The following is a 26468-nucleotide window of genomic DNA, read 5'->3' as shown; positions in this document are numbered from 1 at the left end:
GAGCTGGCAGCTGCATTCAGGAGCCCACCCGCCTCCCTTCCTCCCTGTGCAGCCGAATGGGCGCAGCCCGGGGTTTGCTCTGGGGAGGGAAGAGAGCCAGTATGAATACCCATACTCCACGATCTTACGCGGTGCTGAGGCCTGTTCCTTTAGGATTCAGATCTAGGAAAGAAATCTTTTTTCCTAAAAAAAAATCCGTGCACTATTTGTGCTTCCTTCCGCCTTGGTCTGTGAGCAGCACTCACGCACAATGCCCCGTGGCTTCCGCATCTCACACCCTGCCTCCCTCGCCACACACTGACTGGCTGGGGTGGAGGGGCATTCTGAGCATTTGACGCGTGCCTGGCCCTGGGCTAGATGCTAGATGCTGGGGACACAGGGATGGGCCAGACCAAACCATCAAGGTCCTGGCTCTCCAAAAGTCACAGCCCTTAGCATAAGCCCAGAAGTCAACAAAGTCGAGAGTGCTGTAATGCTGTGTACACGGGGAGGAGGGGCCCCTGATGTGGCAGGGGAGGGGGAAGGTGGTGGAGAGGTGGTCAGGCATGGCTGCCTGGAGGGGGTGACCTAGAGGGAGGAATGGTGGGTGTGCCAGATCCAGTACAGGATGCTCAGTAAAATAGAAATCCTAGATAAACAATATTTTTTTATACTGGGGACTGAACCTAGGGGCATTTTACTCCTAAAATACAACCCCAGACCTTTTATTTATTTATTTATTTATTTATTTATTTATTTATTTATTTATTTTGAAACAGGGCCTCACTAAGTTGATGAGGCCGGCCTTGAGTTGAAATTCTTCTTGTCTCATCCTCATAAAGACTGGGATTGAGTATAGGCACGGACCACCGCGCCTGGCTAAGAAATTATTTTAATATAAGGATGTCCCAAGTGTTGCACAGGACATACTTCTACTATAAATCATTCCTTGCTTATCTGAAATTCAGGTTTTCCTGGGCACCGTATATTTTTATTTGCAAATGCCGGGAACCCTACGCAGAGCGTGTGTGAGAGCGACGGAGGGCATTGGGGGCGGGACAGCGGCTGCAGACTGTGTGTGAACTGCAAGCTGCTGAGGAGCGAGGCCGGGGAGCCCAGGGCTCTCCTTGCCCCCCACCTGGGGGTGAGGGGTGGAGACGTCAAAGAGCAAGACTTGGCATCTGCTGGGTCTGGGCTTTGCCCTGTGGACAGTTCACAATGCTGTGAGGGCCGGGCGTGGTGGCGCACGCTTGTAATCCCAGCACTTGGGAGGCTGAGACAGGAGGGTCGCACAGGTTCGGAGCCAGCCTCAGCTACTTAGTGAGGCTCTCAGCAACTTAGTGAGACCCTGTTTCCAAATAAAATAGAAAATAGGTCTGGGAGTATAGCCTGGAGGTAGAAAGCCCCTGGGTTCCATCCCTGGTACCACCAAAAAAAAAATAAAAATAAAAAAAAAATAAATAAATGCTGTGAGGGTTTGAGTTAGAGAAATAGTCAATTAAATAGTTCTGCTTCAGTTTAAAAGCCATGCTAGGCCTCACATAGTGTTGCCCGCTTGTCATTTCAGCCCTTGGGAGGCTGAGACAGGAGGATTGCAGGTTTGATTGAAGCCAGCCTTGGCAACTTAGCAAGACCCTGTTTCGAAATAAAAAAAAATAAATAAAAGAACTGGGGACATAGGTAGAATGCCCTGGATTCAATTCTCAATACCTACAATAAAAGTCATCCTAAATTATGCCTTTTACTTTTGTATCTTTCCTTTCTGGAAGATAATATGCAAATTTATAATTTATATACTTATAAATCAATTACTACATTCATGAATGAGTAGAAATGGTAAAGCCCACTTTGACAAAGTCTCACCTGGAGAGTGGGTCGATGTGTCCACCTGAGCAGAGAAGCAGAGACTGTCCCTGTGGCTTTCACGAGGCCCCTGCCGCTGGCTGAGGGTGGAAGCCGCTAGAAGGATGGCCTCCTGGGCAGCAATTACAGGGAACAGAGCTTTCCTCTAGGAAAGGAAGTGGGTTGCCTCAATGTGGTGGCCATGACCCAAAGCAGCAAAGGCTCCAGCAGTGTCTAGAATGGAACGGGGGAGCCGGATGTGGTGGTGCACACCTGGAATCCCAGCACTTGGGGAGGCTGAGACAGGAGGATCGTAGGTTCAAGGATAGCCTCAGAAACGTAGTAAGACCCTCGGCAACTTAGTGAGACCTTGTTTCAAAATGAAAATAAAAAGGGTTGGGAGAGAAGCTCAGAGATAGAACACCCCTGAGTTCAATCCTCAGTACCAAAAAACAAGAAAAAAAAATGGGGCAAAGGGACACTCATACTGGGAACAGGTGGGGTTGAAATTTGCCTTTCACTCCAATTTTTTTTAAAAATTCCCCCATGTTGGGTGTGGTAGTACACACCTATAATCCTAGCACTTGGGAAGCTGAGACAGGAGGATCACAGGTTCCAGGCAAGCCTCAGCAACTTAGTAAGAGCCTATTTCAAAATAAAAAGTAAAATAGGGCTTGGAGTATATGCAGCTTGGAGGTAGAATGCTTCTGGGTTCAATTCCCAGTAGCAAAAAATAAAGTAAAACAAAAGAAAGATTTCTTCCACATTTGCAAAGCTCAGCAGCAAGTCTGGTCAGTTCTTGGGAGTCAGGGACTCAGGCCCCGTACACTGTGGGGTGAAATAAAAGCCTGTCCCATCAGGGATGTCACTGCGCTACCTGGACTTTGCTTTGGGGCTCTGGCGCAAGCCTGTGCAGTGTCCTGTAAGCCCAGACTGAGAACTCACAGCTTCGACTCCCGGAGGCTGGCAATAGAGCTCGGCTTTGCAGGAGAGGATGCCAGAGCCACAGGGAGGGCTGAAGTGTGCTCTCCAGCATCTCTTAGGAGCAGAATAGGGGCCAGAGCTGTGTTTGCTGACTCTGGGCCCCAGTGTACTAGATCTGCTAACACCAGCCACAAACAAGACCTGTCCTGCAGTGGTCATTGGGGAGCTTTTTTTTTTGTATGTACTGAGGAGAGACTGCAGGAAGAGACCTCTGAGCTATACCCCCGTTTATTTATTTTTTATTTTGAAACTGGATGTTGCTAAGTTGCCGAGGGTTTTGCAAAGTAGCTGAGGCTGGCCTCAAACGTGCAATCCTCCTGTCTCACCCTCCCAGGTATGGCGAGTTAAAAAAAAATCACTAATGATATGATAATGGAAAGAATGGGAGTGATGGGCTGGGAAGGCTTCTTCTTCCCAGTCTTAAGCCCTATGCACGGGAAGAGGCCACCAGGTAGGCTCTCGGAGGCCCCTGGTGAACCTGCTTGGCCAAATAATGAGCTCCCAGCCATGGGGACACTGAAGAAACCCTCATGAAGCTGGCATTGTGGAGGATCCAGGAACCCACTTTCAGTTGTTAGGTGTGGACACCTGGCAGTGTGTGACTGTCAGAACTTCCTTTAACCAGGAAGCTTTAAGCTGTGCTTGCCCCAGTTCATTTCAATCACTGGAGGAGAGAGGCCTGGGGTTCTCCTGGCCCGCAGTCTCATGCTCAGGACCCCTGGTTTCTGGGAGCTGAGTTAATCGTACGTTTTTTGTGTGCACTACTGGAAATGGAACCCAGCAGCTTTCTACCTCCAGCCTACACTCCCAGAACTATTTTATATTTTGTTTGGAAACTGAGTTTCACTAAGTTGCTGAGAGCCTCACTGAGTAACTGAGGCTGGCTTTGAACATGCGCCATCCTCCTGTCTCAGCCTCCTAAGTACTGGGATTATAAGCATGCGCCACCACGCCCAGCTTAAGTCACTAGTACTTTAAAGAGCTTTTTTCCTAGAACTTTCTCCTGTATGTGTAGACACACACACACACACACACACACACACACACACACACACACTCACACACACCATTATAGAAAGGGAGACTGGATTTTGACGTATAAAGTTTTGATGATGTGCGAAAGGACTGTATGTGCCTCTAAAATTCAAAGAGGCTTCAGTCTGCTGCCCAGGTGCTGTCTACAGGATACAAACTACCAGTGGGCATTTCCCCAAGTCCCAAGCGGGGATCAGAGTCTATCAGGGAAATGAGACTCAGTCCTTCCTTTTCAGCTGGGGCACGGAGGAAGGCAGAAATGTACCAGATGTAGGATTCTGATCTACTAATACCAATGCTCCCCGGAGACAACCGTGTCCCTGGCAGAGCCCAGAGGGCTCACCTCTGAATGGGAGACTGGGGGGGGGGAACTGGCTTGGGGTGCTCAGAGTCAACTTGTGGTGACCAGTCACAGGCAGGGCCCTCCCACAAATGGGTCTGTGAGAGCAACTCCTGACTTGAGGGCGGGTGGAGGTGGTCGTCAGGATGAATTTCCAGAATTTTAAGGGTGGGTTGACCAAAGTCCTCCTCCTACCACCTGGCACAATCGTGCCAATGGGGGAGGGGTCGGCTGAGTCTGGGTTTTGGCAAGAGCAGGTTATCTGGAAACATCAATCTTTCCATGAATGAGCACACAGACGCATTTGGTGTGGGGCCTGGGGAGAGGAAAGGACCTCCACCAAACACAGGGTTTTCTCTCCCTCCCACAGTTGCCTGGTCTCCTGCAGTCTATTCTCAGTGAGGAATGTCTGTCTCCCCCAGCCCCTCAGGCCCCGCACTACCAATTGTTTTGGGATTAACCCTTGGCTATCCGAAGTCTGGCCGGGTATTTCAGCCCCTCTGGCTCTGAGGCAGTTTTGGTTGGCTTAGAGAGGACAGAGAAGCTGACCATCTGCAGACACTTTCTGTATACACAGTGGACGCACAACCTCTGGCGGGCACAACTGCTTTAAGAACATAGCCCGCTTCTTTACAAACTCCAGTAGTTTCCTTGGACTCTGTCCACTAAGAAGTTAGGTCTGCAGAGGCCAAAGCAAGCTTTGCTTAGAACTTTCCAGATGAGCTGGTCAGACTGCAGTGCCTCACGGTGTTCTGTCCTGAGAGCTCAGACCTGTGGCCCCTTTGCCACTTGGGGTGGCGTCCCATGGCTCAGGCGTGAGTTCTCAGCATCCCCGCTCTCCTGCGCCCACCCAAGCTCACAAGTGTGCAGAGACCCGTGAACTCCACGAACCACTTGCTGTTGTCTCCTGTCCTGGAAGACGAGCCATGCCCACAGCCCAGCTCTCTGGAACTTGACCCTCCCTCCCGGGGAACGTTTGAAGCAGGCAGAGAATTCTCAGGAACCTGAAGGTGGAGGGTGGCTACTAGACTGTCCTGAGGCAACCCGGTGTTTCTGTTCCTACTGTCCTCCGGCTTCTGCCTTAGTGGGAACCTTTGGTTTTTACTGGAGATCCCTGGACGGGGTCTGTATGTAGAATGTGTTGGAGCTGGGGACTTGGTATTTGCACAAACCACACTGATAAGCGCACATGTGTTTTTAATGAGTTGGCTTTCTGCACCACAAACATGTCAGTGTGCATAGGTCTGCTCACTCAGATGAGCTGTTGGCTGGGCTGGGACTTGAATAGGGTTTATAAAACTTATTAAAGAGCCAGGCGCAGCCAGGCGTGGTGGCACACGCCCGTAGTTCCAGTACTTGGGAGGCTGAGACAGGAGGATTGCAGGCTCACAGCTAGCCTCAGCGATTTAGAAAGACCCTCTTTTGCAATAAAAAAATAAAATAGGGCTGGGGGTGTAGGTCAGAGGCAGTGCACCACAAAGTTCAATTCCCAGTATCATAAATAAATTTGGTGTACTAAAGAAGTGTAACAAGCCGGGTGTGGTGGCGCACGCTTGTAATCCCAGCATTTGGGAGGCTGAGATCACGGTTCGCAGACAGCCTCAGCTACTTAGTGAGGCCCTTTGCAAATCAGTGAAACCCTGTTTCCAAATAAAGAATAATAAAAAAAATAGAGCTGGGGGTGTAGCTCAGAATGTAGATTGCCCCTGGGTTCCATCCCTAGTACGGAAAAAAAAAAAAAAAGTGTAACAGCCCCACCACCACCACACGGAGAGATTCAGTGCTGTCCAGGGCCACTATCTGGTTGCTCCGCTGCGGAAGAAACTGCATTTCGAATACAGCAAAAGGCTCCAGCGCCACATCTCCTGTCTTCCCAGGAGCCCAGGGGCCTCGCTGGGGACTTAAAAGCGACCCTGGTCCCTCGATTCAGCTCTCCCAATCTCCAGCTAGCCGTCTAGAGAGACGGCCGCTCTTTATACTGTAGCTACAAACACCAAACCTCGGAGCGCAGTTGCTGGACTGCTGCGCCGCTGCCCGAAGTTCGGGCGCAGCGTTCAAAAGAAACCAGTCTGCGTAATGTGAATTTGCAAGTGTGGCGAAGGCTCCCGGCTTCTCCACAGTGAACCCCAGTGAACCCCAGCGTCACGCGTCCTCGTCGCCCGCCCACGCCCGCACCGATTGCCCCTTCCCCCGCGCCCTTCTCTGCTCCGGGCTCCCCGCGGCCCATTATTTATTTATTTTGGGTTCTGCTCCCCGAGGGGTGTCGACCCGCCGCTCGCTCGCCGAGCCCCGGCGCTCGCGCGCGCCGCGATTGGCCGGCGGCGGGGCGGGGGGCGGGCGCGCGGCGCGCGGGGCCGGGCGCTGATTGGCCGCGCGGGCCGGCGGGCCGGGCGCCCTGGAGCGCGGCCGGGAGGTGTCCCGCAGCCGCGCCGCCGCCGTCCCGCGCGCAGCGCGCAGCCAGGCGGCCCGGCGGAGACCGCACGCGCGCCCGGGACGCCCAGGCCGGCGCCTTTGTCCCAGACCCGAGGCTGCGGCGGGGCGCGGGGCGCGGGCAGCGGACGCCGCCGAGCATGGGCCGCCGCGGGGCCGGGGCGCTGCTGGCGCTGGCCGCCGCGCTGCTGGCCGCGGGCTCGGCCAGCGAGTACGACTACGTGAGCTTCCAGTCCGACGTGGGCGCCTACCCCGGCGGCCGCTTCTACACCAAGCCGCCGCAGTGCGTGGACATCCCGGCCGACCTGCGGCTGTGCCACGACGTGGGCTACAAGAGGATGGTGCTGCCCAACCTCCTGGAGCACGAGAGCATGGCCGAGGTGAAGCAGCAGGCCAGCAGCTGGGTGCCCCTGCTCAACAAGAACTGCCACATGGGCACCCAGGTCTTCCTGTGCGCGCTCTTCGCGCCCGTCTGCCTCGACCGGCCCATCTACCCGTGCCGCTGGCTCTGCGAGGCCGTGCGCGACGCCTGCGAGCCGGTCATGCAGTTCTTCGGCTTCCACTGGCCCGAGATGCTCAAGTGCGACAAGTTCCCCGAGGGGGACGTCTGCATCGCCATGACCCCGCCCAATGCCACCGAGGCCTCCAGGCCCCAAGGTAAGGGCCCCCCGACGGCCCCCGCCGAGCGCCCGGACCGCGCCGTCCAGGTGCGCACCCGACGTCCAGGTGCCCGCGGCCCCCGGCCTCCGCCCGCGGGGTCGGTCGCGGCTCTTCTTGGGATCCCCGGCGCCCTTTCCACAACTGGGACAAAGTTACTGCGCTTTAAGTAGAAGGAGGGCGAGCGCGCCGGTCTTCCAGGAGGGTATCAGTCCGCATCCAAAGTTTTTAACATCCGAGCCAGGATGCTGCGGTAGGAAAACCCCAGACTCCCAAGTGTCCAAAACCCAGGAAGGCCGAAAGAATGCGAGGCGCAGCTTTCTTTCCACGGGGTCGCAGCTAAACTTCTTTTTAGCCGGTCGTTCTCTGAGGAGTCCCAGGACTGCTGCGTAAGGGGAGAGGGAGAGGGAGAAGAGGAGAGAGAGAGAGAAGTTTAGAGACTGGGGTTTTCCGTTTCTTCTTCCCTTTTAGTAAACAGCACTGCCCTTAGGAGGTTTAGAGATGGGAAATCTCTTTCTCACCCCTGGGTACCCCCTGCTTCCCTCATTTGCAAAATCCCCAGGTAATTAGAAAGATAAAAGTGTAATTAGCTCATTGTTCCTTCCTCCACGGGGAGGAGGGGCTGCAAATTGGACTCTGCAGATTCTTATCAGCCCGGGACCTGAGGTGCCTCTCACTCCCTCCCATTTAAAGTGCAGTTCTTGAATGGGACGGAAAAAAAAGTTACCCCCCCCCAAAAAAAAAAAAAACCCTAAAACAAAAGTGCCACAGGCGGGTGGCCCGGCATTTGTAAGAATGGCTTCTACCCTGAATTCATGCAAAGCAGAGAGGATTCTCAGAGGTGCGGTCTAGATAGGGGATGCCCTGCCTGAGGTGTGCTTAGCACCTCCCACCTCCTGAGGGCTTTTTGATGAGGGCGTAAAATTTATCTTCTCTGAGTGTGCCCTGTGTTTCACCTCCGTTATTAATTCTAAAAAGAGGAGTGAGCAGCCACCCCTATCTCCCCTGAATGAGGTTGGAGGCAGATGTGGGGAAAGGGACCCAGAGCACCTTGAATGCTCAGTGCTTAATCTGGGTAGGAACGTGGCTCCAACTGGCCGGCATCGAGTGGCATGGGCTTCTGGCCCTGGCATAGGGCAGGACAACTTTGGGAGACATGGCACTTGGGCACTTGTGTTTGGTTGGTAGGGACCCATCGCTGCAGCCCACTGAGGTTTCCTTCTCCTCGGCCAGCTGGGGCTTAGCTGGGCTTGCGGCGAGCGGCTGTGGTCAGCTTTGCTTGGGCTGGCCCATTCCCAACGGCCGCTGAAGATTGCCTCTTTCTGGGACATCGGTGGAGAGAAAGTGGGAGCAGCTTTGTGGAAGGTAGTGGGTGTGCAAGCAGAGGTGGGGAGACTGGCTGGCGCGCAGGCTGATAGGGAACACCCCCCCCCCCCAGTCAACCATCCCGAAAGCTGTGATGCAGCGTGGGGAACTCAGCCTTGCTGACTCCTGGATTCCTTTGCCTGGTGGAGGCTGCAACAACACTCATCCAGCGCACCCATGTTCTGGGTTCAAATAGTCATTCTCCTAGGACCAGCTCTCAGTGAAACCAAAATAGGCAAATTAGAGTGAGACTTGGAGGGGTTTTGGTGAAAGGTGTCCTGTGAGGGCACACATTTCCCAGTGCTACAGCAGGGCCAGTGTGTGTGTGTGTGTGTGTGTGTGTGTGTGCGCGCGCGCGCGTGCGTGCGTGCAGGGTGGAGGCAGGTTGAGACAGACCAGACCAGACTGCCTCAAAATCTGACCGATGGCTCCAGGACAAGAACTGATGTCTTTGAGTGAGAGATAAGTGCCGTGGCCTGTATTAGGCTTTTCCTCGTGTACCCTTTTTCCTTCTCTTCCTTCTTTTGTTTTATACTGGGGATTGAACCCAGGGGCATTCTGCTTCTGAGCTACATACACTCCCATCCTATTTTATTTTACTTTTTGAAACAGGATCTTGCTAAATTGCCAAGGCTGGCCTCCAATCTATGGTCCCTTTGTCCCAGCCTCCCAAGTACTGGGATTTAAGGCATGTATTACCTTGCTGGCTTTTATTTTTTCTTATTCTTTCAAATCCAAACCAAGGTTTCAACCCAGGGTCATGTCTGTGCATACTTTAGGGTGGTTTCGGTTCATATACTTGGACATATACATACAGTCTTTCTGGTATTGGCCAGTGCCTTTGTTGTTAAGAATAAGCCCAATAATGAGAAATAAGTCAAAAAGCATTTTTTTTTTCCTCCCCAAAGTCGGCTGCCCAAGCCTCCTCAGCTTCTGTTACAGGAGAGGTAGTTGCTCCTTTCCCAGGAAAGTGATTTCTAAACCTTATGTTCACATTAGACCTGTTATACTTCCAGGCCAATAAACTGTTGCCTTCCCTGCCAGGTTTCAGTGATTGGAATTGTAGGAGTGAGCACGTTTAGTTTGGTGCCGTTATTGTGTAGGCATGTTTGTGCTCAGCCAGCCTGGCCGGTTTAGTCACAGATTTCAGAGGGCACCGTGCCCTTGCTCCCCCTACAGCCATCTACAGTGACCCTTCCCCATCACTCAGTGCGTTAGCTAGGGTCTGCTCTGTGTGCGTGTGTGCTTTGACTTTTAAGAGTTCACTTATCTTTTTATTTTTATTTTTTGGTACTTGGGATTGAAGCCATGGGTGTTCTACCTCCAAGCTATACCCCAGCCTTATTTTATTTTGAAACAGGGTCTTGCTGGCTTGCTAAGGCTGGCCTCGAACCTTCGATCCTCCTGTCTCAGCCTCCCAATTACTGAGATTGTATGAATGTGCCATCTTGACTGGCTAAGAGTTCACTTGTTCTTGATTCTGATGTTGGGCTGACTCCTCTATTCTCCCTTAAATATGAATAAAATACAAGATCTTTTAGTTGTCTGTTCATTTGCTTTATAGATTATTTTAAACACGCTGTTCTATGTATCAGTGATTTAGTTCTATTGCTCAAAGGAAAGCTCGGAGAGATTTCTCCTCCCCAGACAGCCCTCGAGGCCCCAAGGACTCGCGAGGAGGCGAAGATTAATTGTAGACGCATTCCTCCTCCTTCCTCTGGGTGAAACTGCTCCTAAATCTGATTGTAAGAAGATTCAAGCCCAGGGAAAGCTATATTGGAAACCCAGAGCTCACCCCCGGGAGCTCTTGCTGTGGAGAGTCCTCTGAGTCCAAATGTAACTGACTGCGTGAGGTGGCCCTGAGCTGCAGAGCCTTGGGCTGCCAGTGGGATCAGGGACTCAGAGGAGCTGCAGTGTGTGTGTGCATGTGTGTGCGTGTAGGGACAGAGACAGTGGCCTCTAGATTCAGATTTCTCTGACCTTGCTCTTTGTTTGGTTAACTTAGAACCTTGCAATGTAATAACTTCTACTTAGAAAACAAAACAGGCCCAGGCCTGGTGGCGCACACCTGTAATTCCAGTAATTTGGAAGGCTGAGACAGGAGGATCGCAGGTTCCAGGCCAGCCTCAGAAACTTAATAAGACTGGTTCAAAAAATAAGAAATGAAAAGTGTTGGGGTGTAGCTCAGAAGTAGAATCCCCAGTACCCAAAACACCCCCCCAATAAAAAAAGAAAACCACCCCCCCAAAACTAAAAAAAAAAAACAGCTGAAAAGCACAGTTCACTCTCTCGGTATGGGTAACCTAGTCTTTTTTGTATGGTGAGACTTCTCCCTTTTATTCTCCCGATGGAAGCAAGGACCAGAATGCAAAACCAGGATGGGGTGAGTTTTGTTTTTCTTTCTGTCACAAAACATTCCCTCCAGAACCCAATCACAAGTTCTGGGTGCAACACGTATTTCCAACATCTGGCCCCAAAACAGCCATTTCACTTTGAGCTTTGCTGCGTGGTTCTTGCTGCACAGAGAATCTGGAAGTTTGTTGGTGCTGGGTGCAGAATACAGGTGGAAGAGGGGTCTTCTAATCACCACAAACTAAGGGGCCTGGACTCTGCTGGGACTGCGGGGACCCTCAGGTGACGGCTCCTGCCTTTTCCACCCTTGGGGGGCTTTGTCCACTTCGTTGTCATCTGGAGGCTGAAGGGAGAGGGAGACGCTGCTGCAGAAGTCACTGGAGAGGGGACAGAACAGAGGTACGCAGCACACCAAAGCCCACCAGGCTGTCTGCCCGGCTAGGCCTTGGTCTCGGCCTGACTGCTCTTTGCTCTTCAGCTGTAGCCCGCTGGGGCCTCCTATGCACTGCTGGGGCGGACCACTTACAATGTGCTAGTGAGTTCCTGGGTCCTCGATGAACTCTATAGAGGACGATGACCAGGGTAGCGATGGTTGGCCGCTGCAGCTCTTTCTCTCTGTCTTCCCATTGCAGTGGCAGAGGCTTGGAGGAAGCTCCTCCCCCGGCCCAGTGGCATGCACAAGTACCTCTTCTTCAAAGCACTTCACAGTGGCTCATGAAAGAGCCTCAAAGGCCCTCCCCAGCCGCCAGCGCCGCCCAACCCCCACTCGGCTGTGGCCCTTTGGGAGAGGTGTGCAGGGAGCTCCTGGCCAACTGGGGAAGTCTGACTCTTTCTTTCTCTCTTGGCTTAGGGAGCTGGTGGGATTCATGGGCTGCCTTTTTGCTAACGGGAATGGGCAGGAGTCACAGGGGTATTTAAAGGAGAAGGGGAATTTAAAGGCCAAGCAACAGACAGTGGACTAGATCCGTTTTGGTTTACAAGCCGACTTTTCCTAGGGACCCTCAGCAGTCCATAAGTCGTGATTCTCGGGACCTACCCTCAGCCCACCATAGATAGCACTAGTTGAAATAGTTGTGCCATATTCAACACCTTTTGGTCCAAATGTTTCAAGAAACCACTCGCCTGTTTATGGCTCTGTCTCAGAGGCCCTTCTTTTGATTCTCAAGTCACCCTTCTGAAGTTCCAGAGCACCTGCAGCTACTTTCAGCTTGATTCCAGACTGATCTCCTCCCTGGGGCTGTTCCTTATCCCCGCCTCCCACCCATCACTCACAGTTTCTCTCTTTCCCTTCCTAGGTACGACCGTGTGTCCTCCCTGTGACAATGAGTTGAAGTCTGAGGCCATCATTGAACATCTGTGTGCGAGCGAGTTTGGTAAGGACCGCTCTGGGCAGCCTGGTGGGGGTGGGTGGTTCCGAACCCTCCTTCTCCGGGCCGGTGGGCGCACCTTGCTGGAGCCTCACAGCCTCTGCTTGCACCTTCTCCATATGGCTACTCTTCTCAGGTGGGGAACTGGCCACTTTCTATTGAAGTCCAACTGCTTCTGCCAGGCATGGCAGCGCTCGCCTGTAGTCCTCAGTATTGGGAGGTTGAGACAGGAGGATTGCAGATTTGAGGCCAGCCTCAGCAACTTAGGGTGACCCTCAGCAACTTAGTCAGACTCTGTTTCAATAAATAAAAAAATAAAAAGTGGCTGCGGGTATAGCTTGAAGGTAGAATGCCCATGGGTTCAGTTGCTAGTACCAAGGGAAAAAAAAGTCAAACTGCTTCTGCATTTCTGTATGGGAGGTGCACTACACAGATTTGAGGGGCCTTCTTTATTAGCAGGAGGCGGGCTTGGGGACTAACTCTTTGGAAGGGACCGGGAGCTGTAGCTCCCTGTCCTGCTCTTGGCAGCATCTCCGGAGGGCTCTTTCTGTTTCTTTCTGAAACAGAGCTATCCAGCTCTGTTTCATCTCCACCCCTAGGTGTCAGTAGGACCCCACCCAGGATCTACATGGCCGACTGCTGGGTGCCTTCCCAGGGGGGAGGCTGCAGCGCTTGGGGGTTCAGAAGATAGTCCCAGGCTGGGTTCTTTCAAGCAAAGCCAGTGGACATCTCCGCAGTAGCATGATTTTCTCTTTCTTCTTTCCCAGTCACTGGGTTGAGAGAAATTTTCAGCACCTGGGTATGGCGTGGGGCGGCAGACCGCAGGACTTGTCTGGTCCCTCCTAGTCTGACCGCACAACACCTGGATTCCCAAGGGCTCTGGGAGTCGTTCCCCTGGGAGAAGTAAACGTGAACTCATTCTTTCGGAGCCCTCCCCTCTCTGTCCTTCATGGATGCGGAGAAGTGGCCCAGGCCAGGCCTGTTTGCCAAAGGACAGGTCCAGCCTGATGCCCAACAGTGGCTTCCTCCTAATTCCTGTATTGCGCCCCTGAGTTTGCATTTCTTACAGAATTCTTACCTGGAAAAGCATAACGGTAGGTGACCTTCACATCTGTCCCGAACCAGGTCTTTTGTGTTTTCATGAATCAATCATAATTAATCGAGTACATGAAAGGGCCTTGTATTAGTGGAGTGCCGTGTCTCCGTGAGCTGCACACGCGCGTGGGAGCACACACAGAGGAGTCGCAGATCACAGCAGATACACTTTCAGGATATTTGCAGTTGTGCGTAAGATGCGAGGTGGAGAATTCAGATCCTTTGCCACAGAATGCATCGTGAGAATGAATGTTTCCTGTGGCTTTTCTTCCTTCCTTCCCTCCCTTCCTTTCTTCCATGTGGGGGATTAAACCCAGAGGCATTCTAACTCCAAGTTACACCCCCAGCCCTATTTTATTTTCAGTTTGAAACAGGGTCTTGCTAAGTTGCTGAGGGTCTCATTAAGTTGTTCAGGCTGGCCTGGAACCTGCGATTGTCCTATCTCAGCCTCACAGGTCCTGGGATCACAGGTGTGTGCTACCGCCTAGCTCGGGTTTTCCTTTGACACCAGGTCAGCATCCTGTATTCTCGGAGGAGGGTAAAGCAGCTCCAGGAAACGTTTGGTATCCTATGTGCTTGGTCACCTGTGATTGAGTCACACCCTTTTTTCTTGTTGCCATTCTAAAGGAACTCCAATAAAATCATGGAAGGCATCTGTGGTCTTACATGCAAAGTCTGATTGTCCTCTATGTAATCATGATAGTAACGCTGGCCTCTTGACGGTGACACTTGCTTCATCAGGGAGGGCCGGACTGGGCTGAGCCACCTCCTCCTGTAAAGCCTCCCCGTGCTGGCGAGAAGCTTCGCCATCCACAGAGACATTTGGACATAGAGAGGCTGGCGTGGTAGCATATGCCTGTAATATCAGTATTCTGGAGGTGAGACAGGAGGATGGCTGAGGCCAGCCTCAGCAACTTAGCAAGACCCTATTTCAGAATAAAAATATAAGGGTCTAGGGGTATATCTCAGAGGTAGAATGCCCCTGGTTTCAAATCCCCAGTACCAAAACAATATTACCCCCCCCCCAAAAAAAAAAAAAAAACCAACATAGAGGAAACATAGGAACAAATGAAGTCACTCAGAAATCTTAACAAGAAGTCTTGGTGCCTGGCCGGGGCAGGAGGAGTCAGCTGAGCTGTGCCAAGCGCCCTAAGGACCCTCTGGGGAATGCCAGGGGCTGCCCCTGTAAATCCCATTGTCTTCAGGTACTTTAAATCACAGCACTGAGGTCCAGAAATTGCCCCCTGACATTTTATAAACCCAGGGAATCATGTTAAACTCTAAGGGTAATAATGCATCAGCGGGTCGTTATGTTCCTAGGATCTCAGCAGGCTCAGCGCCAGGAGTGACGGGAGGCCTTGGCAACCGAGTCCGTGGAGGTCAGTGACCTGCAGCCACGTCCTCCCAGGAGGCTGGAAGCTCGGTGTGCCTGATCGCTTACTACGCGTGTGCCCCTTTGCTCCGCGTTGACTGAGTTCAAAGCACTGTGCTCAGCACCGCCATCCAAAAATACCTACCTAGAATAAATTAAAATTTAATCTTAGATTTTTAAAATCCCGATCAAAGCTGTGCGTGGTGGCACATGCTTATGATCCCAGTACGCAGGAGGATGAGACAGGAAGATCGCAGGCTCGCAGCCGGCGTCATCTACTTAGTGAGGCCCTCTGCAACGTAGTGAGACCTTGTTTCAAAATAAAATAATAAGAAATAGGGCTGGGGATGTAGCTCGAAAGTAGAATGCCCCCGGGATCCATTCTCAGTACAAAAAAGAAAAATCTCCATCAGACCTTAGTAATTTCCTTTGGAGGATCTTGGAGTCAGTTAATCACCCATAGGCTGCAGACAGGGCTTTGGGAAGTCAAGGCCAAAGTTAGCATTAAGGAGCGGAGGCAAGCCAGGCGTGGGGATGCACACTGTGACCCTAATACTTGGGAGGCTGAGATAGGAGGATCACAGGGTCGAGGACAGCCTCAGCAACCTAGCAAGAAACCGTATCAAAACAAAAATTAAAACAGGCCTAGGGGTGGAGTTTGGAGGTGGAATGTTCCAGGGTCCTATCCCTAGTACCACCAATAAAAATGAAAGAAAGAGAAACAGAAAGAAAGAGAAAAGCAAAAGGTATTGACGAAAGCTGAGCGTGTTTGTTGAGAATCTTTGTCTGGAACTTGCCAGCCCCAGAGCTTCATCAGGTCTTCTCTTACTCTCCCAAATGTCCATCAGAATTCTGGTACTTGTGGTCTTTGTGGCAGCTGATTACACCAGACCCCCCCTAGACGTGAGCTGGAGAGGCAGGCTAGGGAAAGAACTTGAATGCTGCAAGTTTGACCTTATTTTTGTGCGTGTCTGTGTGGTACTGGGGATTGGTGTTCACTAGGGTGTTCTATCTCAGCGCTACATCCCCAGGTCTATTTTATTTTATTTTTCTTTTGAAACAGGATCTCACTAAGTTTCTAAGGCTAGCCTGAAGCCTGCACTCCTGCTTCAGCCTCCCAAGTGCTGGGATTACAGGTGTGCACCATTGCACTTGGCTGAGTGCTGCAAGGTTGACCTTATGATGTAGGCAAAGGCCGAGGTAGCTCTCTGGTAACTCACCAGCAGCGAGCATCCTTTCCCCACTGGTGCTCCCGAGTCAGCCCGCCACCAGTGTGTGGGAGGGGAAAGAGGGCATGTCTTACATAAATAACCAGTCGGCTCCCAGAGAATCGAAGTGATTAGCTGATCGTCCTCACTAAGGTGCTGAGGGTCTGGTTGAGTTGCTGAGGTGGCCTACCTGTGATCCTCCTGTCTCAGCCTCCCAAACACTGAGATTGCAAGGCTTGTTCCAGTGTGTTCTGCAGGTTCCTCCAGGACCTTAGAGGTCTTCTTACCTGTCCTCCTCTGATAAATAAGAACTCTTTTTTGACAGTCTTTGTGCTCACTGCGTCTTCATTGCTGAGAGAAGACAAGGACGGTGTTGGGTCCTTGCTCAGGAGCACAGATCTGTGCAGTGTGAGATCGTGTGTTCCCGACTGCTTCGCTCCAGATGCTGCAAGGTCTTTTATGGCCTTTTGTTGTAATGTTCTTATAAAACAATAACTAGCCCCCTGCCCCTTGCAGCCAGCCCTTCTTAGCGCCTGGGAGCATACTGCCCTGTTGAGAAACTTGTTTCCTAGCTCAGTTCGTTTCAAGTAAGTGGGGCAGTCAGCCACACTGATGGGATTCAGTTAGGAAACAAAGCCATTCGACAATGCAAGCGGAGGCTCAACAGAGAAGAAAAAGAATGTTTGACTCCCTCCTCCAGGGATCAGACTTTGCATTAAGTGGCCCTGCTGTCCCTGTGGGAAGACATCAGGTTGCTGGCAGGCTCCGGGAGCCCCGAGAACAAGGGGTGCGTTTCTTCCGGGTCAGCTGGCGTACTCACGCTCCCGCCCGCGCATCCTGGGCCTCCTGTGGCCCCCAAGGAGCTGGCGTGCCCACACCATTACCTTCTCCCCGGGCCATGCATTTTAGCCCCTGGCGGGGCAGCCTGGCCAGTCGTCTCTTCACCCCGCACTGTCCCCCTTAGTTCGGAGCCAGGAAAGCTGGTGTGCTGCTGTTCTGGGGTGCAGCGGTGCAAAGTCTCCGGCCGCTGTGCCGGGATTGGGATGCACTGTTATGCTTTCGGTTTCTCCCCTTTTCCTGCTCGAGGACGACAGTGCTGTACCTCTGACTACACCCCCAGCTGTATTTTATTTTGTATTTTGAAATATGGTCTCGCTAAGTTACTACTGGCTTCCACCCTGCTATCCTCCCGCCTCAGCCTCCCAAGTTCTGGGACCACAGGCATGCGCCACTGTGCCCCGCTTGCTCTTGCCCCTTACATAGGCCAGTATGGAATTTGCGAGCTGCCGCACTAATCATCTCCGTGACAACGCGAGTGCCCACAGCTGTCCTTCCTTCAGGCTCGCTTACCTCGGGCGGTGAGGTCTGACTTTTAACTGCTGTGAGGCTGGGATTCCCGTCTCTGACCACTTTCTTGAGCTGCTTCTGTACCTGCAAATACTCAAGCTTTTCTGACAGAAACTGGCAGGATGATATATATAGGATTTTGCCAGCGTAGTTCAGAGCTTCCTCTTGCGCTAGTTTCTTTGAGCTTGAGAATTCAAGTGGCAATTTCTTTAGCCCTGTATTTTCTGACTGTGGAGAAAGGTTACTTGGCGCCCAGAGGTTTCCCTTGCTTGCTGAAAGGATTGTTTTTCCTTTATCTCTCTCCTCTTAACGAGAACAACTGTACTTTGCAACAGTGAAATTAGTCAGATGGTAAAGACAAAGAAGCCGAGCTCTCACAGTTAACATCTGGGGGTGTTTCTCAGGAAATGTTATCCGAGGTCCTTGCTCCTCCACTAGTCTGCTCGTTCTCTGCCTCACACCTCTCTGGAGGTACCGGGCCTGCTGTTGTTTGGAGGATTGAGTTTTACTCTGCAGTTCACTCCGGCTTTCCAAACTATAGCAAAGAGTAAAGTTTCCAAACTTTACTCTGCATGGGGGGGTCAGACTCTCCAAACTAAACCTTGGGTTTCCTTCTGAAACTCAGGAGAATTGGCTGCCGGCAGAAACAGCAACGTCTGTAAACTGCTCAAGAGAAGCATCCGCCTTATGCTGTATTTTACTGAATGTAAGATGTCGGTTCATTGTTAAATGCAATATTTGTTTGGCACCATCGACGAAAAAAAAATACTTCATGCTAAAGTGTAAAGAAAATATGAGTTTCAGAGTGAATAAAATAAGGCCAGTTTGTGCTCAAATAGTCCCTGGCCACAGTGTCTTATATATGTTAGACATAAAATAAAGATTTATCAGATAAGCGTGTGAATGATAGGGGACAATAAGACCTGAAGACTGCCTTGTTTATGAAGGAGAGACCCAGACAGGTGTGGTGGCACACACCTGTGATTCCAGTATTTGGGAGGCTGAGACAGGAGGATCTTAGGTTCAAAGCCAGCCTCAGCAACTTAACGAGACCCTTAGCAATTTGGTGAGGACCTGTTTCAAAAATAAAATATAATGTAAAAGAAGGAACGGGGGATGTGGCTCAGTGGTAGAGAGCCCCTAAGTTCAATCCCTAATATGAGAGACAGACAGACAGACTGACTTTCCAAGTGAGTGTCCTGTGTGAGGTGATGTAGTGTCCGTGACTAAGCTCATTCCTCCCTGCTTCCTCTGCCAGGTGCTTGTGCCGCCACACTTGCCATGCCTCAGTTTCCCCAGGGAGATGGTGTCCCATACCCAGGAACAGGTTTTGGTGAGGAGTGAGAACATGAAATGACAGGTCATCTCACAGGCTGAACTGGGTAGATGTTTGCTCTTTCCGGGGATGGAGGTAACCGGTGATCCGCCTCAGTGTGTGTGCCTTCCTCAGGGCTGGGCTCGGGAGCTCTGCTGTGTTCTGCTGTTAGTCCGTTTCTCTACCTGATTCTCTTCACCCTCGCCCCTCCTTGTACCATGTGGACAGGTCACCTTTCTTGTCCTGAGACAGACTTAGGTACGTGGACCCACTCATGTACATTATTCCTTGGGATTGGTAGTTGCCACTCAGTGTGGTCCAGGTGTCCCTTGAAGCCCTCCCCACCCTGCAGTTTTGTGATTCTGTGGTCATGAGTGGTCTCAACCCATTCATTGCCCCCCCTCCCTTCCTCTCTCCTTTTATTTTTATTTTCATTTTTTTGCTGTACTCGCGATGGAACCCAGGGGCATTCTACCTCCGAGATACATCCCCAGGATCTCACTGTAGTTGCAAAGGGCCTCACTGAGTAGCTGAGGCTGGCCAAGAACCGTGATCCTCCTGTCTCAGCTTCCCAAATGGTGGGATTACAAGTGTGTACAACCAAGGCTGGCTTCATTTCTCCTTTTTCTTTTCTTATTAAAAAAAATTTTTTTTTATTTGGTACTGGGGATTAAATCCAGGGGTGTACCACACCCTCAGCCTTATTTTCTTATTTTGAGACAAGATCTTGTTAGTCTCACTAAATTGCTGAGGCTAGCCTCAAACCTGTGATCCACCTGTGTCAGCCTCTTAAGTACTGGGGTCCTAGGCATGTGCCACCACACACACACACACACACACACACACACACACACACACACACACACAGAGTTCCGTCCTTCCTTTCTTCCTTCTCTCCTTTCCTTCCTCCCATTTTTCCTTTTCTCCTTTCCTTCCTCCCATTTTTCCTTCCTTTCTCTCATTTTGGTAACAGATCAGATTAATATAAAATTGGCCATTTCCACTGTTTTTAAGTGTCCAGTCGGGGGCATTAAGTAATTCACATAGTGGAGTAACCATCACTATCATCCATTTCTGGAATCTTTATCATCCAAACTGAAACTCTAAACCCATTAACCATGAACTCCCCGCTGGGTGTGGTGGTACATACCTGTAACCCAGGTATTTGGGAGGCTGAGGCAGGAGGATGGCAGATTGCAGGTTCAGGACCAGCCTGAGCAATTTAGCGAGACCTTGTGTCAAAATGAAATGTAAAGGGTTGGAGATGTAGCTCAGTGATAGAACATTCCTGAGTTTGATTCCTGGTAAACACACACGTGTGCTCATGTACACACACACACACACACACACACACACACACACACACACATGAACTCCTCATTCCTCTCTCTCCCCAGCCCCTGGCAACTACTATTGCCCGTTCTGTCTCTGTGAACGTGATTATTCAAGGGACCTCACGGGACTGCAATCATACAGTATTTGCCCTTTTGTGTCTGGCTTATTTCACCAAGCATCGTGACCTCATGTTTTGCTACTTGTATTTTAGGGGATCAGGAGAAGGGATGCCTTCGAGTCAGCCTGTGTCTTCAGAGCTTCTCTGGAGTGGGTGGTGGAGGAGCCGGGATGTGCTGTTCACAGCTTGTGCATGCTGCTCAGTTCTTTCCATGATGTTGACTCACCTGTACTAACTTATCACTATAAAGACGTGCTAAGTTGGGTAGCACCTTAACGAGCAGCCCAACCATGTGTCTCTCTTACAAACCAAAGAAAAGACAAAGGGGTTGGTCATTCAGTTGTCCAGGGCTGCTCTGCCCGAACCTCCTTTCCCTAAGCAAAGGCCAGTAGCCAGCCCAGGTATCACACTTTGCACTTCCCCTGCCCTCTCTCTCTGTCTCCAGGAGCAGGGGAGGAGCTGCCGATCGGGGCACTGAGCACTGAGCACTGAGCGTTCCTCCACATTCAGAGCTTGTGGGACTACATGGACCCGCATTGCACTTAGGGAAGGAGCTGGCGGCGGGTGGGGGCTGGGGAGGTCCTTCTTGGTGGAGAGGCAGGCAGCATAGCTGAATAGAAAGAACACAGGTTAAATCCCAGCGCTTCAAGCTGAGCGCCCATGAGAAAGTCTTCGCCTCCCTAAGCCTGGCTCCCCATTTAAAAAAAAAATCTGGACGGTAATTCCAATGTTAACTGTGTTGTGGGGAGAATTGAATTAATCAAGCAGATTAATTAATTCTAGTTCTTAAAATATGCTGGGCCATTCAATCTGTAATAATGATCTCTTCTTAGTGCAGAGTTGTCTTGAGGATGAAACTTAGCCTAGGAGGATTCAGGCACTCATCAAACCAGCTTAAAGAAAGAAAATAAAATAAATTATGAAGTGGAATGGAATGCCCTGGTTAATTCTCTGTCCACAGAGAATTAAGCTGAAGAAGCCCTTTAAAAGACCAGTTTGGAAAAACAGTAAAAGCTGTATGCAGCTTCCAGGGACTGTAGTTAACACGAACAAACACCCTCCCACCCCAAACCTCAAATCCTCTATATGGTAGAAGGCAAGGCCAGTGACAGCCGGCGGCCATTGTAGGACCGAGCCCACAGACGGTATAACTGAATCTCCACCAGTTTCAGGACGTGTCCACTGATGTTTTCTTTTGTGTGTTCCTGTATGCTTTCAAGAAATCCTATTCGTAATATATTCTGCTCATCATTTGCTGGGGTCTGCTCCAGGGCTATTTCAGAGCTCCTTTGTGTCTGCACCTCCCTCTCCCTCCCCTTCTTCTCAAGCAACACCTCCGGGGCAGATTTCCTTTTCTTTTCCAACAGCTGCCCCTTGGTATTCGCTCCCTTTGACCAAAAAAATGGGCTATATTCAGAGGCAAAGGAGCATTTAAATACTGGTAGGTTTCATCCAGTTTTGCAGAAATGAGCCAGGAGCTCCAATCTGTATTTTTTTTTTTTTTAGAAGGGGAACAAATGGTCAAAGAAATGTCAGACCCTTGCCCTGCCCCGACATGCTCGGAGCAGCCAATTAAACATGCATTAGCTTCGGAAGGCTTCTCAAAGGCCTATAGATTGTGCTTGAAATCTTTGTTTAGTCTTTCAGGAACACTGTCACACGGATGATTTATCAAAGAAAGTTGTTTATCTGGCAGTAAAATAAACTCTGGGCCTGTTCAGACTAAGATTTCCCGTGAATTTCTACCAAGGTAAACACTGGTAACTGGCAGGTTGCAAATTCCGTGTGAAAGCCAGACACATACAATAAATATTTGAACTACAGCTTTGCCTTGTAAGAGGTCCTGCCTGTCACTAGCGCTGTCACTCTGGAAGTACCCCAGAGACCTGGCACGGCGCCCTGGCCTGGTGGGGTGGACTGGCATCCTGGTGTCTGCAGGAGCCACCCTGCTGTGTGAGCCTCCCAGCTCTGAGTGCCACTTAGTCCTGGCACCTGGGGACTTCCTGGTTCAGAAGAGGCCGGCCTCAGCATCAGACAGACAGCCCCTGTGATGGGTTCTGAGGGAAAGGAACCAGAGCAGATAGCTTCGGTTTCTTGTAAAATATACATTTGTAGCTGGGTGCGGTGGCACATGTCGGTAATCCCAGTACTTGGGAGGCTGAGACAAGGAGGATCACAGGTTCAAGACCAGTCTCAGCAACTTAGTGAGAACTTGTTTCAAAAAACAAAAAAATAGAAAGGCCTAGGGGTGTAGCTCAGAGGTAGAATGTATCTGGGCTCAATTCCCAGTTTAAAAAAAAAAAAAAAGAAAGGAAAGGAAGCAAGAAAGTTGAATTGGATTGGCAGGGTTGGGAGTATTGAATAATTTGATAGCTGAGGCCAAGACCTGGTGGTAGGGGCTGAAATCTCCTGGATTCTGCTGAGCTTGGATTATAGTTCAAAAACAAAACCCCCCAATAATGCAGGTGCTTCTTCTTTTCCTTTATTTATTTTGAAACAGGGTTTTGCTAAGTTGCTGAGGCTGGCCTTAAACTTGTGACCCTTCTGGCTCAGCCTCTCAGGTCCTGGGATTACAGGTGTGCACCATCATGCCCAGTTTCGGGGTCTGTCTGGGAATGGAGGGGGCAGATGGAGCTCTGTGCATGCAGAAACGAATGCTTGTGGCATGTCTTAAGTAGTAGAGTGAATGAAGAAATGGTGGTAATGATGGAAAAGAGGTGGAATAAAGCCTTCTGGTCTCTCAGCGGAAGGCACTGTGTTAACTGCTTATAGTAGCTTTTCAAGGAAGAAGCACTGAGTTGTACACTGTTCTCTGGCAGCCCCAAATGGTTTGGGATTCAGATCACAAGACTGAATTTAATGGTGGTCGTGGGAAATTCCTATAAGCTAGGCCCTCCTCTAAGTTGTTCTTTATATTTTCTGGTTTTGAGGAATAGACCCAGGGGCATTCTACCTTCAAGCTACACCCCTAGACCCTTGTATTATTCTTATTTTGAAACAGGGTCTCATTGAGTCTCAAACACTTAGTCCTCCTGTCTCAGCATCCAAAGTACTGGGATTATGGGTGTGTGCCACCGCAGCTGTCCACCTTAGGGCTCTCATACTGACCTCCTTGGTGGGATGGGGATGGGAAGCCAGAGCCTTGTAAGAAAGGTGAGGATGCACCTATTGCCTGCGGGCCTTTGGGTCAGGGAGCTCACACGCGGGGAGCTTACGTACCCAAGGGTTGAGTCTTAGGGTAAAGAGTGTTGGTCTCCAGGTTCTGGGGAGGGGCTGCGGGACTGGCTGGGCTGTTCTACAGCTCTTAGGGATGGATGTTTACTGAATTGCAGATATTTGGAGGAATAAAGGAGTACTTTCTGTAGGCAGGAGTCAGAGGAAATGATTTCCCAATTCTGAAAGGATGTCTGAGTTGTAAAGAGGTGCCAGAATAGAACTTTGACGGTGCAGGGTGGTTGGGGGAGGAGAGTCCACTTCCCGAACACTGCTCTCTCTCATTCAAGCAGAGTTAAGAGGGGATTTTCTCTCTTGATTCCTTGGGACTAGCTCAGTGTTCTCTTCTGCTCATGAGCACTCTAAAAATTAATTTATGCCCTGTCTTCCACCACATATCCATGTGGGCTCTGCTTCCTGGTGCGGTTCAGCGGCAGTGCCAGAGTGCTGCCAGGCGTGTATCCTCCCACAGGGTTAATGAGCAATTTCTCTTTGAGGTCTTCATTTCTCTTCTTCCTCTTTTTTGGGCGGCGGAGGGACTGGGGATGGGACCCCGGGGCATTACACATCTGAGCTGAGCTACTTCCCTAGCCCTATTTTTTAGTCTTTTTTTTTTTTAATTTAGAAATAAGGTCTCAACTGAGTTGTGAAGGGTCTTGCTAAGTAGCTGAAGCTCTCTGTGAACTGCGATCCTCCAGTCTTGGTCTTGGCTTCCGAATGGTGGGGTTACAAGCATGCACCACCATGCCCGGCCTCTTCTTCCTCTTCTTAATTTTATCTGTTCATTTTATTTTCCTCCCCTCAGTACTAGGGATTGAACCCAGAGGCATTTTATCTCTGAGCTGCACCTCCAGCCCTTTTCATTTTGAAACAGTGTCTCATGTTGCTGAAGCTGGCCTTGAACCTGCAATCCTCCTTTCTCAGCCTCCCAAGTACTGGGATTACAGGTATGTACTACCACTTTCAGTCTAAAGGCCATCTTTATAAGCTTGGGAGTTGCTTCTACAGGTGTGGTGTTTTGTGTTTTTCTCCAAATACCAATCAGACCTATTCTGTTTAGGCTTTAGTATTGTAGTAAATGCATTTAAAAACTGCTGACTCAGAGTCTCTTCGTTAGTAGATTCCAGTGGTTGGAAGGGATTGTCATAAAGAGCATGGTATAATCCCTAGGGTTTAAAAAGCATGTTGGAAAGAACACATGCACGTGTTAGGCACCAGCCACGCCTACCATGTGGTTCAGGCAGGTCACCGTTCTCTCGTGGCTCAGTTTACCTACCTGTCAAAAATAAAAAATATACATTTCTGTGCTATGAGATGATATATGATCAGAATAACACACTTTCTGTTATCCTGGGATCTAATTCTAGTGCTCACGTTGAGCAGCTTTGTGTCTTGGGCCGCCCCAAGTCTCTGAACCTGTTTCCTTAAGCAGATTGAAGAGTCCCCACAAGGAGAGCTTTCTGGCTCTGTGTAGCTTGGAAATGATGTGGTTTTGTGGCACAATATTCTTCCTTCCTCCTTCCCTCCCTCCCTCCCTTCTTCTCTCTCTCCCCCCTCTTCTTTCCTTTCTTCCTCCCTTCCTTTCTTCCTTTCTTTCTTTCCCTCCCTCCCTCTGTTTCTTTCCCTCTCTCTCCCTACATCTCCAGACCTATTTTTCTTTTTTTTCAGACAAGGCATCACTAAGTTGCTTAGGCTGGCCTTGAACTTGTGATTCTCCTGTTCTAGCCTCCCAAATACTGGGGTTACAAGTGTGCACCATGGTGCCCAGCTTAGACTTGGTTTCTGGATATTATATATTTGTTGGTACTTTCCTGCTCTTCAGGTGAGTCCACTGGGGATGCTCACCCTTCCTGACCACTGCAGAGGGCAGGGCTGTACACCGCAGACAGCATCCCTGGCTGGGCTTGAGTGGCCACTGGACACCCTGACTTCAGCCTCCTTTTCTTGGGATGGTTCCCACATGTGGAGTCCTTCAGCTGAATATGTCTCAGGGACTTTTTTGTTTGTTTGTTTGTTTTGGTGGTACTGGGGTTCCTGGAAACCCTTCTACCTCCGGGCTACAATCCCAGACCTATTTTATATTTTTATTTGGAAACAGGGTCTCTTAAGCCAGAGCGGCTGGCTTTGAACCTGCGCTATCCTCCTGTCTCTGCCTCCCAAGTGTGGGGATTACAAGCGTGCGCCACCACGCCCGGTGCTGGTGTTTACTTGAAAACTGAGGATTGAACCCAGGGACGCTCTGACAATGAGTTCTATCCCCAGTCCTTTTGATTTTTGGGGCCAGGTCTCGCTATGTTGCTGAGGGTAGCCTCCTCCTTATGATCCTCCTGCCTCACTTCCATAGTGGCTGGGATTATAGGCATGTGCCACCATGTCTAGCAGAAAAAGTACTTTTTGTTGTTGTTAGTACTGGACATTGCATCTAGGGGTGTACCACTCAGTGTACCACTGAACTACACCCCCAGCTCTTTTTATTTTTTTATTTTGAAATGGGATCTCTCTATATTGCTAAGGTCTCATTAAGTTGATGAGGCTGGCCCTGAACCTGTAATCCTCTTGTTTTAGCCTCCCAGGATTACAGGCATCATCAGCTACCATACTTGGCAGAAAAAGTACTTTGTAAGCAATTGCTTTCTGTAACTCAAAATTAACTTTTAATTCCTGCTCCACAATTTATCAGCCATGTACGTCTGATCAAGTGCAGTTCTCTGAGCATTGTATGTATTTCACGGAGCCAGTGTGCTAGCCACTTTGTATCAGTGTCCTGGAAGCACAAAGCACAGTTTTCCTAAGACAGGTCACTCACCCCTTGCAACCAGTCACAAGATGCCGTCCTCCAGCTGTGCTGGCGTCGCCATTACAGCTTCCTCTGCCAGTAGGTACTCTTGGCATATCTAGCATGGCCATTACCCCAAAAACATTTAAACATTTATAACATGAGACTCACTGTCCTTCCAAAAGAAGACGAAAAAGATGAATGTATTTTACAGATATGCCAAATCTGAACCAGGATAGTCAGAGGAACTTAAAAGAATTTTTGAGCTGGGCACAATGGTGCATGCCTGTAATCCCAGTACTTGGGAGGCTGAGACAGGAGGATCACAGGTTTGAGGC

General features: G+C 50.3%; 1 protein-coding gene across 1 annotated transcript in view; it reads left to right on the top strand.

Annotated features, from left to right (window-relative positions):
• Nucleotides 1-2683: 2683 nt before the first annotated feature.
• Nucleotides 2684-26468, top strand: part of SFRP1 (secreted frizzled related protein 1) — a gene marked incomplete at both ends in the record, with an annotated part of 39515 nt that continues 15730 nt past the window's right edge. The window contains 3 exons of the mRNA XM_080710262.1: nucleotides 2684-2743; nucleotides 6631-7267; nucleotides 12280-12357. Of these exons, the coding sequence (XP_080566388.1) occupies nucleotides 2684-2743; nucleotides 6631-7267; nucleotides 12280-12357 (775 nt within the window). The remainder of the gene's footprint in view (nucleotides 2744-6630; nucleotides 7268-12279; nucleotides 12358-26468) is intronic.

The sequence above is a fragment of the Muscardinus avellanarius genome (genome assembly GCF_963383645.1).
Source record: "Muscardinus avellanarius genome assembly, chromosome: 14".
Lineage (NCBI taxonomy): Eukaryota > Metazoa > Chordata > Mammalia > Rodentia > Gliridae > Muscardinus > Muscardinus avellanarius.
Note: the sequence above shows the minus strand (reverse complement) of the source record. Positions and strands in the feature narration are given on the sequence as shown.